The 13009-nt window shown below is 41.3% G+C and overlaps 1 protein-coding gene across 1 annotated transcript in view; it reads left to right on the top strand.

Moving 5' to 3' along the window:
• Window positions 1–11798, top strand: part of ptprn2 (protein tyrosine phosphatase receptor type N2) — a gene marked incomplete at both ends in the record, with an annotated part of 124488 nt that extends 112690 nt beyond the window's left edge. The window contains 6 exons of the mRNA XM_080050201.1: window positions 2617–2736; window positions 3792–3958; window positions 6246–6299; window positions 7560–7624; window positions 9552–9625; window positions 11727–11798. Of these exons, the coding sequence (XP_079906327.1) occupies window positions 2617–2736; window positions 3792–3958; window positions 6246–6299; window positions 7560–7624; window positions 9552–9625; window positions 11727–11798 (552 nt within the window). The remainder of the gene's footprint in view (window positions 1–2616; window positions 2737–3791; window positions 3959–6245; window positions 6300–7559; window positions 7625–9551; window positions 9626–11726) is intronic.
• Between the last annotated feature and the right edge of the window lie 1211 nt (window positions 11799–13009).

The following is a 13009-nucleotide window of genomic DNA, read 5'->3' as shown; positions in this document are numbered from 1 at the left end:
AGAGATTTTGGGTTTTGAAGAACAACAACAGAGCTGAAGTCTGTGTGATACCATGGTTTTGTGTGATTCGCCAATTCCTGTGTGTTTAAAAAAAATAAAACGTATTCTTTGTCCCAAGACAAGAGTGTCTAGATCACTGTTTCTTCGCTGTTTGAAGCAACAGTAGAATGTAGGCTAAGTTTGTGCCTCTCGTGTACATTTGTATTCAAGTGACAGAGCTTTCAATTTGAGCAAAACTATTGATCTTCAAAACCACAGGAGGTTGTTTATCAAAACTTCCCACAGTTTTTTCCAGAATCCTGAATGAGTCTTCTTATCATCAGGATTAACATTTAAGCCTGTCTAGTTCAGGAAAATGTATATTTTCAACCCTTTTCTTGATGTGTATTTTAAAATTCAGGAAACCAAAATTGGCATATAGAGTATAGTATTGGCATTGGTATTAGTGACTCACAAGTAAAGATAATACATGAGATGCACAAACTGGGGCTCCACATAAATTAGCTTGAAGTGGGGCTTGTACTGTTCCTACTCATCAATAAAACAGTGTCACTAGCTGAGTATGTGCTACAAACCTGCAGCTTTTAGTCATATTCAGTAGTCTAGTTATACACCACCCCAGGACGTCTAATAGTATTTGTAATAATGCTTATGTCTGCTCATGTTTGCCTTCTCCTGCATGTTATTTGCATTTACTCCCGTGTCCATAAATGTCAAACCAACCTACCGTAAATCCCTGGGTTTAGGCTATTGTAAAACATGTCGTCTGGTGTGCGAAGGTAGGCCTTTAAATGATGCATGGTTGCCAAATGGCATTCTCATGTGTTAATAGGACAGCACTGTAGTAATTAGTGGGCCCATCACCTCCATATGGTGAAGTAACTGTGCTATCCGTGACCAGGATGTGGAAGTGTGAAGCATAAATGGTGGCAGACCAGCTGGCCGTGCACTCTGCACCCTTGCACTGAATGGATATTCATTTCGCATCATTATGATAGCGCTGACTTTGTGTTCGCACAGACGTTGGCACCAGTTTGTGACCAGAGGATGGTGCGAAGTAATGTCTGGTTGGATTTTTTGCACACCACCAAACATAAACTTTTTTGTTTGTTTTTTTGTTGTTATTCGCTTTTTAAAACTAAAAATTCAAATCAGCTTATAAACTCTGCTCCCCATATGGTGTTCAAAATCATTTAAAAAAAGGAAAGAATCAGCACCAATTATCATGAAAAAGGTACCTTAATTGGCTATGTCAGCTCATTTTGGAATAAAAGGTGCCCTGTTTCCTTTATTTAATTTGTTAAATTTGAAAGTGACAACAATGAACATCAGTCCTGTGTCTGGGAATACGAAGTAGCCATTCATTATTCAAAATGGTTAACCTTGGATTGTGGCAGGAGAAAACACACACACACACAAATCAACACACACACGCACAAAATCACACACATACACACACAGCACACACACATACATTCCCTCCCATTAAAAGTAAACAAACAGGGAGAAACACTGGCACTCTCATGCAAATGGGCCATGCAGGAGGCAAATCTTTTTGCTCTGTCCTATCTAATCCACAGCAGCCCCAGGCAGCGCTCTGAAAGGCTGCGCTGCTCTAATCCCCCACTCCTCATCCCTCCATCCCTTCATCCTTCACTCCTCCATCCGTCTCCAGTCCCTCCCTGCATCCCAGGCCATTACCTGAGCTCTGCTGGGCCTCCAAATGCAAAAAAAGAGAGACAATCAGCATGAGTTCACTGAGCAGTAACTTCGGTCCATTTTCAGGCATTTTATTTTGTGTCCTGCCTTTTTCTATACAAACGTCGCATCGTCGTAGGTGTACGTTTTTTGGAGCCTAGATATTGTCCATCACATTAAATGTCAGCCTCTTTACCAGCCGAGTAGCTTTTTACACTTTTTTGTTCTTCACATCTCTACCAAAAAAACATGTTGCCAAACCTTTACTAGACTAAATGGATAATATTCTCTCGCATTATCACCTTGCCTAATCTCATCACATCTCGGGCGCAGTTGGCACAGTTGGCGTGTAATGTCTCCACTGGGGCTGGAGCGCATAAAGCTTGTGATTAGTGTATAGTCAAGGCCATTGTGTTTTTATAGCAATCATAAAAGACGCGTTTTCCTCCTCATTTTCCTAATGGCTGCTATGGGCCTGTATATATATTTTTTTTCTTTCCCAAGGACACATTAGATTGTGATAAGATGAAATGGAGCAGCAGCTGCAGTCTATGTTGTGATCTCGCTCAGACTGACTGAGAGAGAGAGAGGGCGACACGTGACACACCCCTCCATACCCCCCCCCCCCCTCCTCCCGCTGCTCCACCCAACATTCATCATTTGTCGCATGCGGAGAGGTGACATTTATTCATACTTCCTGGACCCCGAGATTAAGAAATCAATTTCACTCCTAATACAAGGCTGCCATGTCACGCTAATGTGCAATATGCTGCTCCTAGTGGCACAGTTCAGCTCCATATTAGTGCTGCTGTAATGTCACACGGATGACTTGTGAAAGGGTTTGCTGTCTCAGGTAGATGTGTTTGAGGGATTCCTGAATTATTATTTTTTCTGTCCCGTGTGTGTGTGTGTGTGTAGATGGTGTGGGAGAGCGGCTGTGTGGTGGTTGTCATGCTGACCCCACTGTCTGAGAATGGAGTGAAGCAGTGTCATCACTACTGGCCCGACGAAGGTTCTGATGTCTACCACGTCTATGAGGTAAAATCAGCGAGAGAGAATTAGGCACTAACTTACAAAGGCTTAAAGAATCAGTTCACCCAATATACAAAACACAATGGCATCTACCCATTCAGATAGTTTTGGTTACATGAGATAATGAGATTTCATTTTACTTTCCACCCAATGAGAATAAATTGAATTAAAAAAGAAAAATCTTTCTCAAAACTTTTGTAAAATAACATTCAAGGTCTAAAAGTTACAGATTGCAATATTTAGTTTTCAGGGATCTACTTTCTACCAAATCAACCAGTCCCTATGAAAGATGCTGGGGGGGGGGGGGGGGGGGGGCGGGGTGGGGGGGGGGGGTTGTTCCTGTTGACTTTTTAAGCAAACAAAATGCATTAACCCTTGATTTTATTTGGGACCCATATGTATATATAGTGTCAATCAAAACTAAACATTTTTATATTTATGGCTCAGCTGCTGTATTTGATTGCATTACATGGATAGGTGTAACTATAAATTCATTGTGTGCACATTCATCTCTGGAATTGCATAACAACATGCCCCCGTTCTTCATTCAACACTGCAGCATAAAGACTAAAGAATAATTATTCCTACATTCTTTGGTATCAAACTTAATTGCATCTCATTCCACCACACAAAGTTACAGTGAAAAACTGTTCATACCTTTGATTACAGTGTGTCATCTCATGAAAACTGTTTAAAGAAATGATTTGATTTTAATGGCACCTGTACATGTAATGCATGGGTATGGTGTTAAAGAAAATGTCCACCTTTATCCATGCAGTTTCGTTCAGACAAAGAGACTTGTGCGTCTGTGAAAATGGTGAAAAAAATCCGATATGGTTTATTGTATGGCTCGACAACAGTAAGAGTAAGTGAGGGAATATCTTTTTTTTTTATAAGTTGAGTGAACCAGACCTTCAAAGCAATAAGTGTTTTTTTCTGGCCTCAAGTTCCTCCTTTCAAATTGTTGTTGCGTTATGAATTCATTCTTAGTTAAATCTTAATAAAAGTAACTAAAGCCCAACCTTTGCTTGTTCCGTTTTTTTTTCTTCTTCTTTACTCAGGTCAACTTGGTGTCGGAGCACATCTGGTGCGAAGACTTTCTAGTGCGGAGCTTCTACCTGAAGAATCTTCAGACCAACGAGACGCGAACCGTCACACAGTTCCACTTCCTGTCCTGGATGGACCGCGGGATCCCCAACTCAGCCCGGACACTCTTAGACTTCCGCAGGTACAGAGGGGGGAGAAGGACACATTTCCACTATCCTTTTTTTTTAACTGGCCTTTATCCTGAGCTTGTTCCTATAATCACCTTCCCTTATATTCTGTCAAGCGCTCTTTTTTTGCCCCTTCTGCCTTTTTTGGTGTCCTAGAGAACGGTTCTTCTAATAAGGACTGTGTTTCTTGTACTGCTATCCCTTTCATCCTGGGCCCTTTGTGTGTTCCCTCCCTCCCTCCCTCCCCCCCACCCCATCCCCTCACCTCCCTCCAGCACATGTGATGCAGCAAATTAACAGCCCTGCACTGCCTGGCTTGGCTTGGGAAGAAAAGAAAAGAAAAGAAAAGAAAGAGAGAAAAAAAATCCACCTAATTCAAACCCCCAATTAAATGAGAGCTGTCTCACTTAAAACATGGCAGAGGGGGGAAATGCTAGTGACTGAATAACCTCACTCTGTTCTCCATATAATGTGTTCTGGCAGAAGAGCAGCAATAGGTCCACTGGGAGAACCCAGGAGGGATAGGGAAGAGCCCCTCAAAAATGAGAATAGATGCATCTGATTTGTGGATGGAAATTCTGTCCCTATGGTTCGTAATGCAGATGAGAAAGAGAGAAAAAAAGATAGGATGAGCAGCGCTATCATGTCATCCTCTCCCGACAGAGTTGCTGCTGTTTATTTTTTTCTTCTACATATTATTCTGGGTGTAGCTTGCAGTCAGTTACATATATTTATGTTATTGTTGTGCAGGTTTGAGCTGTGTTTTTCATTACATACAAATATTTATTTTTTCCTATTTGCTGGTGAGATCTCCCCAACAGCTAGATTACCTCGATGTAACTCCACTAACGCTGCAGTAGGTGATTGGGAAAATGGAAAGCTCTCTGACTATGTGATTCAGAGGGAGAGAGTCAGACGTCACTGTACAGTCACTTTTTTTCACGGTTTCGGCCACCTTGGTTCTATTGCGGTTGCCAGTGTCATTTTTGTGATGTTGCAGCTAGTAATATGAGCCCAGTTGCATAGTCACAAAAGTGATCATTGGAAACTGTGTATCCTCAGCCAGGCCTGTGCACAAACTGTCTCTTCTCTCACACCCCGACTCGCAGTCTTTCCTCCTCTCCTCCTCTCACTTGCTCCTTCTTCTGGCTTGCATGGGAACTCCGACCACCTCTGTTTGCTCTCTAACTAAAGGACACGTTCTGATTCTACTGATGCATTTATTTTAGTTGTATTACATGTTAACTTTTATGTTCAGTGCATGTGTTAAAATAAGAAAGCCATTTGCCAATCCTTCTGTCACTGTAGACCTTTATGGCAGGAAGAAATCTCAAAGCTCATACTGACACAAGTAGAGCACACCTGTGCTTTGAAATGAAGTTCACAGTTGAAGCTCCTAAGGTCCAAATATAATATGTATATGTGTGTAAATTCACATAAAACTCTACAAACACAAAAACTGAGGTTAAATCCACAGAGAAAGCAATTCTAATTGCAATACATATCAGAAGGAATACATCTAGTTACAATGCACAAACGTAAGTTGCAGTAAAAGTACTATAGTAGTAGTAATTACAAATTGACACATTTATTTGTTTAATAGTAGGCTATATTCATACACTTTATTTCCATATTTATAATAACAATAAGTATATGGGATTTAAAAAGTAGATAGATCTTAATAAACGACAGATGTGATGAGATATCCACACATTAGTTTTTAATTTTTTTGACGTCGAGATGTGGAGAGAAAAAAAGGAGGGGAAAAATGGAGAGACGCGGGCGGGTGCTCTCAGTGTAGTCAGTTTCCATGGCAACAGCGGGGTGTGAAAAGGCTTGTTGGCCTTGGCCGTGCCTGTGGTGTGAAACATTCATAATTGGTTGGGGTTAATGCGTCGGCGGTCGGCGAATCACAACATCACACCAGCACATCCATCAAGCCCACATGTCACAATAGCGCTGTTTGAAATGATGCTCAATTTATTGAGGTGCCGCCGCGACATGGCCTTCTCTTTCTCCATCCCTCAAATTAAAGTGATTGATTGACGGGAGGGAGCATCTTATCACGATTGTGTTTGTGCTTTTTGATTATTGCTGTCATTAGTTTTATCCACACCACGGCGCAGAACTCCCTCATGAGTCACATTTGCTTTAATTGTCATCACTGTTAATGTTCTGCAAAAAATTAAATTTAAATTAGTTTTTTTTCTAGAGTGAAATTCAGCAGCCCTGTGCATTTAAGACATCTTGCCATCAAGGAATAACATCTAATTTGCTCTTCTTCTTTTTTCTTTATTACAGAAAGGTTAACAAGTGCTACCGGGGTCGATCTTGCCCGATAATTGTTCACTGCAGGCAAGTATGGCTGTTTGAACCCTTGTGACAGTAGCTGACTACTACTGTATTGGGATAGGGATTTGCTTGTGGCGGGCCTGTGAAGCTGTTTATTTAAAACCCCAGCTCAGTCCATTTACTCTCTCCGGGTCCACTGGAGCTTTGCGTTCAGTCCGCTAGGCTGCGTCCTTTTGGAAATAGTGTGGCACGGAGACACTTCCATTTCCCATTTGGTTGAGTTAGTTAACTGGCCTTGATTGGTTTGTATTAAACACCAGGTATCTGTCGGAGCACTTTTAATGGTCAAATCCTGTTAAGTCATGCGTGGGGTTGGCCATGCAGCCCGCTCTCTCTCTCCCTCTGAGGGGAAGCTGCCTGCGCCGACCGAGTGCCTAGCAGTGGATTAATGAAGCAGCGGTGCTCAGGCCCTGGCTCTCCTGTTTTATTGGCCTTGCCTTTATTAGAGCGATGTGCACGCCTTGTTTGCAATTAACATGCAGAGCTGTTGAATGGCCGGCGGGCACAAAGGGAGGCTTTTCATAAGACTATCTCTGGAGTAATGGAAAAGCAAGGCTCTCCAAAAAGCTGTTCTCGAACCGCCCCTGGCCTCTCAACCTCTCCACTGCTCCTGAGGTGCATTCATTTAAAAAAGCCTTTGTCCCCAGCGCGCCTCAGAAACCATTCCCCCCTCTCTCTCTCCCCCAATAGCCCAGCAAAAGAATCGCAAAGACCACACATGCACATCGCCTGTGCAAAGGTTTAACACAGCCACATTTATTGGAACATCAAATATTCAGACCTGTTCAGCAATTTTTCATGAGAATATTCAGGTTTATTATAGTTTCTTTTTTGCTATTGAGGTATTCTATTTGATCTCCAATATCAAGTTTTAAGCAGAAGGAGCAGTGTGTGTGTGTGTGTGTGTGTGTGTGTGTGTGTGTGTGTGTGTGTGTGTGTGTGTGTGTGTGTGTGTGTGTGTGTGTGTGTGTGTGTGTGTGTGTGTGTGTGTGTGTGTGTGTGTGTGTGTGTGTGTGTATGCACTGACTCAATTGTGTTTAAATGTAGTCGACAGTCTCTCAGCAGATGCAAATGTAAATGAGCAATTTGTTTTCTTATAAGAGAAACACTCTGAGATTAAAGCATCACTCTGGCGTCTTAATGATCTCCATCTCTCTCTCTCTCTGTCTCTCTCCCCCTCTCTCTCTCTCTCTCTCTCTCTCTCTCTCTCTCTCTCTCTCTGTCTCTCTCTCTCTCTCTCTCTCTCTCTCTCTCTGTCTGCAGTGACGGGTCTGGCAGGAGTGGGACTTACATTCTGATTGACATGGTCCTCAATAGGATGGCGAAAGGTAACGATCAATGGCTTCCCCCTTTTCACTGTGCTTGCGTCAAAGTGTTGCCATGGCAACGCTGTAATTTCTCCACAGAAGGGTCTTCTTGGGGATGCATTAGAGGGTGACTTCTTCTTCTGCCCGGAGAGAGGCAGCCAAGACACAGGCAGACATGGAGGGGAGAGGCTGGAAACAAAGAGAGGAAAAAAAGGAAAATGAAAACATTAGTAATTACCTTTTTTAGCTGCCGCCACGCCATATTGACCCGGCCGCAGCACGACACCGTGGCGTGAATTTAGATAGCAAATGAATGGAAATGAATGAATGTTTAAGAGGGGGGGGGGGGGGGGTACGTTGAAAATCAGGATTTGGAAATGTTGCTCCAATGATTTCAATCAATATTTAATATTTAATGGGAACAATGCATCTATTTTATTATTGAGTTATTATACGACGACCAGGTGCTTTTTTTCTTCATTTTCTGTCGAGTCCGGCCCTAGTTTGCATCGTATGATCAAAAAAGCCCAGGCCAAGACGATAACCTTGCAGTTGGTCACAAATCGCAGTAACTTGGCGCCTGGAAGAAAATTATTTGCCACAAGTCGAAATAAATATAAAGCGACTGGGCCAGCGCGAGCTACCTGAGAGCTACATCTTGTGCAGTGGTGGGTGTATCATTCCAGGAATGCTTGTGTGAATAAAACAGGTATTTTTTCTGGATGACTGAAAAATTTAATAAATAACCGGCATGAACGTTTTTGTGTTCTTTGAGATATCCCCATGTTTAATATATATACAAAAGCCACTCAGATGAGGACTTCTATTGTTTGCACATGGGGATGTGTTCCTTCCAAAAGCTGCCTCACATCACCTTTAAGCCCCCTCCCCCATAGCTTAGCGTGCCCTCTGCCCTTTGACCTTTGACCTCTGCCCTTTACCCTAACTAACTCTCTGCGTGCGATCCAAGCCACCATTGGAGCAAGTCCCCTTACCCTTCACTTTCTGTAACACAGTAATAAGACTGACCCGTCCGGATGGGGTTCATCTGGTTTTTCTGGTGACGAATGTTGCTGTAGTCCGTGGTGATGAAAAGGTGCCACCCGGTCTCCTTTTAAACCTTTTGTTTCCTGGCCTTCCAGACTCCATATGTATAAAATGATCTCACTATGATCACATAATCTCACTCTCCAAGGCTTTCTTTTTTTTCTCTTTCTCTCTCTGGTGGAAGAGCCTCTCCTCAGCTTTACTTTGGAATCCTGCTTTTTTCTGAGACATGAAAGTCTTGTCGGAGCACTGGAGTACTTTTAGTCCTTAGTCCAGCAGCATTAAATCCCCCCCCCCCCCCCCCCCACACACACACACACACACACACACACACATACACTATACTATCTCTTTTGCTTCCTTTCTTGCGGCCTCACTTTCAAAAACATCTCGAGAGTTCAGAGGCTTTCTCTCTCTCTCTTTCTTTCTGTTTTTTTCCCAAACGCTGCTTGGTAACCCATAAATCTTAAAAGTAGAATGAGATTTCTGCATTAACACCACACACTTTGAAAGCCATAACAGATTTAACTCAACAGTAGCTGATCACTGCTGAAGGGTGAGCAACTGTTGCACAGGTTAATGCTCAGATATTGTTTGGAGGGATATAAAGCTTTATAGTTTGACATAATCTAAACCAATTTTTTTGGCACTTAACATTGTTTGATTGCATTATTACACATTTCCCAGACCCCCCCCCCCCCCCCCAAAAAAAAATATATCCCTTTGCATATTTTATCGGGCAACAGTCTCTGGCTCTGGTCCAAGTCTTTCGAGGGATGAATGTAATAATTTTCAATCGCTGCGCTGTTCCAAAGGGAGCACCGGCATAAAGAGAGATTGACAGATGTGAGCTGGATTACTCCACTGCTTTGAACTCAGTCCAATTTTCGGTCTGTTGCAGGTGCTAAAGAGATTGATATTGCCGCTACCCTGGAGCACTTGAGAGACCAGAGAGCTGGCATGGTCCAGACAAAGGTAAGGTTCCCCCGGCTTTGAGCTGAGAGGCTGGGGGAGGAGGAGGAGGAGGAGGAGGAGGAATGAAGGGGATAGGGAGGGAGGGAGGGATGGGCTGCAGTCATTCAAACATGTAGTTCATACGATGGGATCAGGGAAAATTATGTGGTCATTGATAACTGCTTAAAGATTAAGGAAAACATTGTCCTGGAAGATAATAACTGGCCAAGATCTACTCCCTAAGGAAATATTGAACCTGTCTCTTTGTCTCCATCACTTCAACCAACTTTATTAACACTAAACTGACAAATGCACTGTTTTTTTAGTAACTTGATGTGAGTTGCTTAATTGATTAAAGGGAGAATTAAGTAGATGTTTAACCAAGGCTGCAACCAAAGATTGTGTTTATCAGGGATACACTTTTTAGTCTTTAGGCAAACAGTCCAAAACGTTGTGTAATCATATAATTAACTGAGAAAAAAGCTACAGATTCTCCCATTTGTGTTGCTACAACAAGCTAATGTAATGAATGAAGGATTTGATCAGATTTAAAACGTGCTGTTTTACATTGTCACTATGTTGTATCCCACCCTGCATCCTAATACAGCTTACCTGCTCAGTACTGTAGATTTCATACTATTTTCTGCTATCATTCTTTAGTCTCAACAGTTTAAATCACAGCAGGTGTCTCGGTTGTGATTGCAAGGAATAATAATAATAATAATAATAATAATAATAATAATAATAATAATAATAATAATAATAATAATAATAATAATAATAATAATAATAATAATAATAATAATAATAATAATATAATAATAATAATAATAATAATAAAGGCAAACCTTGCTACAGTGGGTGATAATATTAAAGGAGACAACTTGCTAAAGTACTCCGTCGTTCCTATGGTTCATTACTGCTGCTTTTACAGCCCTGCCCCATTCAGCGTAGAAAAAGCTTTTCTAGCACTCTCTCTCTCTCTCTCTCTCTCTCTCCCTCCCTCTCCTTCTCTCTCTCTCTCTCTCTCTCTCTCTCTCTCTCTCTCTCTTTATTGACATTATTATTGGAATATTGTTGATTCCACTTTGCGGCTTCACGCTGGGTATAAGCAGAAATGAGATTGCAAAGAGGTATGAAATTTAGAGTTAGGTTTCAAGGATTGGACAAGCAATTATCTTTTTTTTCTTCATGATGTTGCCACTTTATTTTTGGATAGAACTGGAAAAAGAAAATCAAAAAAAAAATGTAAAAAGGACATTAATTCCATCTTCTGGTCACTCATTTTGACAGACTTCAACATGCAGTAATTACAGCATGTGTCATCACTAAAGGGATCCGTCTCTGATATTTCGGAAAGAGATTGATCTCCCCCTAGTGGTTTAGATGTGAACAGCACAAAACCTGCTGTTGAAATAATATTTTTTTTTTAACAAGAAAATGTTGAATCCAACTTGAGATCAGATATAGGCCCATATATAACTGTTGTGCAGGTACAAGTGTATGTACTCAAATATTCTCTGGCCCCCATCACGACACCACCAGAACATTAAAAATAGAGAACCCAATCACTCCAGGTAATCTTCGGTGCCGAGCGAACAGCACGGCCACCTGTGACTCCTCCGTATTGATTGAGCCTATATCCTGGGGCCAGACTATGGCAGGCTGTGTGTTGACACATCTAAAGGCTGCTCCCTCCTACGTACCTCTCTCTGTGTGAGAGCGCCCGCTGCCCGGGGAGAGGAGAGGAATATAGAAAAGGTCCATAGGGGGCAAACATCAATCAGACCCTTTTTGCACTCCTCGGGGGATAACTATGAGTCGGCTTCAGAAAAGAAATGCACACACACATACACACAGATAGAGAGAGAGAGAGAGAGAGAGAGCTGAGAGACAGCTTGATTCAAAAGCTTTATTTTAAGACACATCTGGCTGGATCGATGGCGGTGCCTCACACTGGTTCACCTTCACCTCAAGTGTGTGGCCATAGAAGGGAAGGAGGGAGGAAGGTTAAGGCAGCAGCTACTAGTGATTCTGAAAATGGCCGCTGCTGAGCTTTTCCACTAAAACTTTTACTCTTCCCTTTGCATCCTTTCCTCCACCACCTCCTCCTCATCTTCAGGAGCAGTTTGAGTTTGCGCTGACAGCCGTGGCAGAGGAGGTGAACGCCATCCTGAAAGCGCTTCCTCAGTGAAGGCATCTCGCCCGGTTTCCCTCTGCCCACTCAAGACCGACATCTCTCTCTCTCTTTGCCCTCCCCTCCTCCTCTCTCTGTTTTCTCTCCTCCTGTCTCCTGCCTACTCTTCACCTCTATATATACTGTATACTTATGAATGTCGTGCCAGATTATCTCACCTGGATCCATATTTTGCGAACAAAAGGTTGCCTCAGAGTAGGACGGTCGATCCGTGCCGTGACTTGGTAAACCCCAGGATCAGCTCTCCTACCGTGAGGCTTTTTGTCGATATGAACCCCCGGGTGTTCTATAAACTGTGATGTTGTTCCTGAACATGCCGTTCTAGTGCCACTGACGAGCTGTTTACGTGATGTCGAGTGAAGACTTTTGTTCCAAAATCAGCTATAGAAAAAGATGCAGACGCTTTGAAAATGACCTTCGGCTAAAATTTAACACAAACCATAGTGGAGTTGCAACTAACAGGGATTTTATTCTGGGTTAATATGATGATTATTGATGAAAACAGTCACATTTGAGAAGCTGGAACCAAATATAGGGTAGCATTTTTGCCCAAAAAATCTACAAAAAAGTTTGATAGCAAAAGTATAAATGATTAAAAGTATTAAAACAAACCGATAGATTGATGGATTTATAGTTGCAGCTCTAGCTCGGCTATAGTCATTTTAGAATACTAATATGTAAAGTGAATTCATTTCTTGCCTGGAAAAAGAAAAACTCATATTGTACAGATAATATCCTCTTATGAGTCGATGTATTGGATACGTATAGCATTTTGGATATAAACTCCTCACATGTTTCTTCTCCTCTGTGATATGAACCAAACACTATATATATATATATATATATATATATATATATATATGTATATATATATATATATATGTATATATATATATATATATATATGTATATATATATATATATATATGTATATATATATATATATATATATGTATATATATATGTATATGTATATATATATATATATGTATATGTATACATATATATGTATATGTATATACATATATATATATATATGTATTATATATATACATATATATATATATATATATATATATATGTATATATATATACATATATATATATATATGTTGTACTTTGGGTACTTTGGGTCCAGGCATCTCATAAACCTGACAGATTGACATGATTCTCGCGAGATATCAGGTGTTTTTTTATTCCTCATTACA

This window comes from Ammodytes marinus (genome assembly GCF_949987685.1).
Source record: "Ammodytes marinus genome assembly, chromosome: 21".
NCBI classification, from domain to species: domain Eukaryota; kingdom Metazoa; phylum Chordata; class Actinopteri; order Uranoscopiformes; family Ammodytidae; genus Ammodytes; species Ammodytes marinus.
Note: the sequence above shows the minus strand (reverse complement) of the source record. Positions and strands in the feature narration are given on the sequence as shown.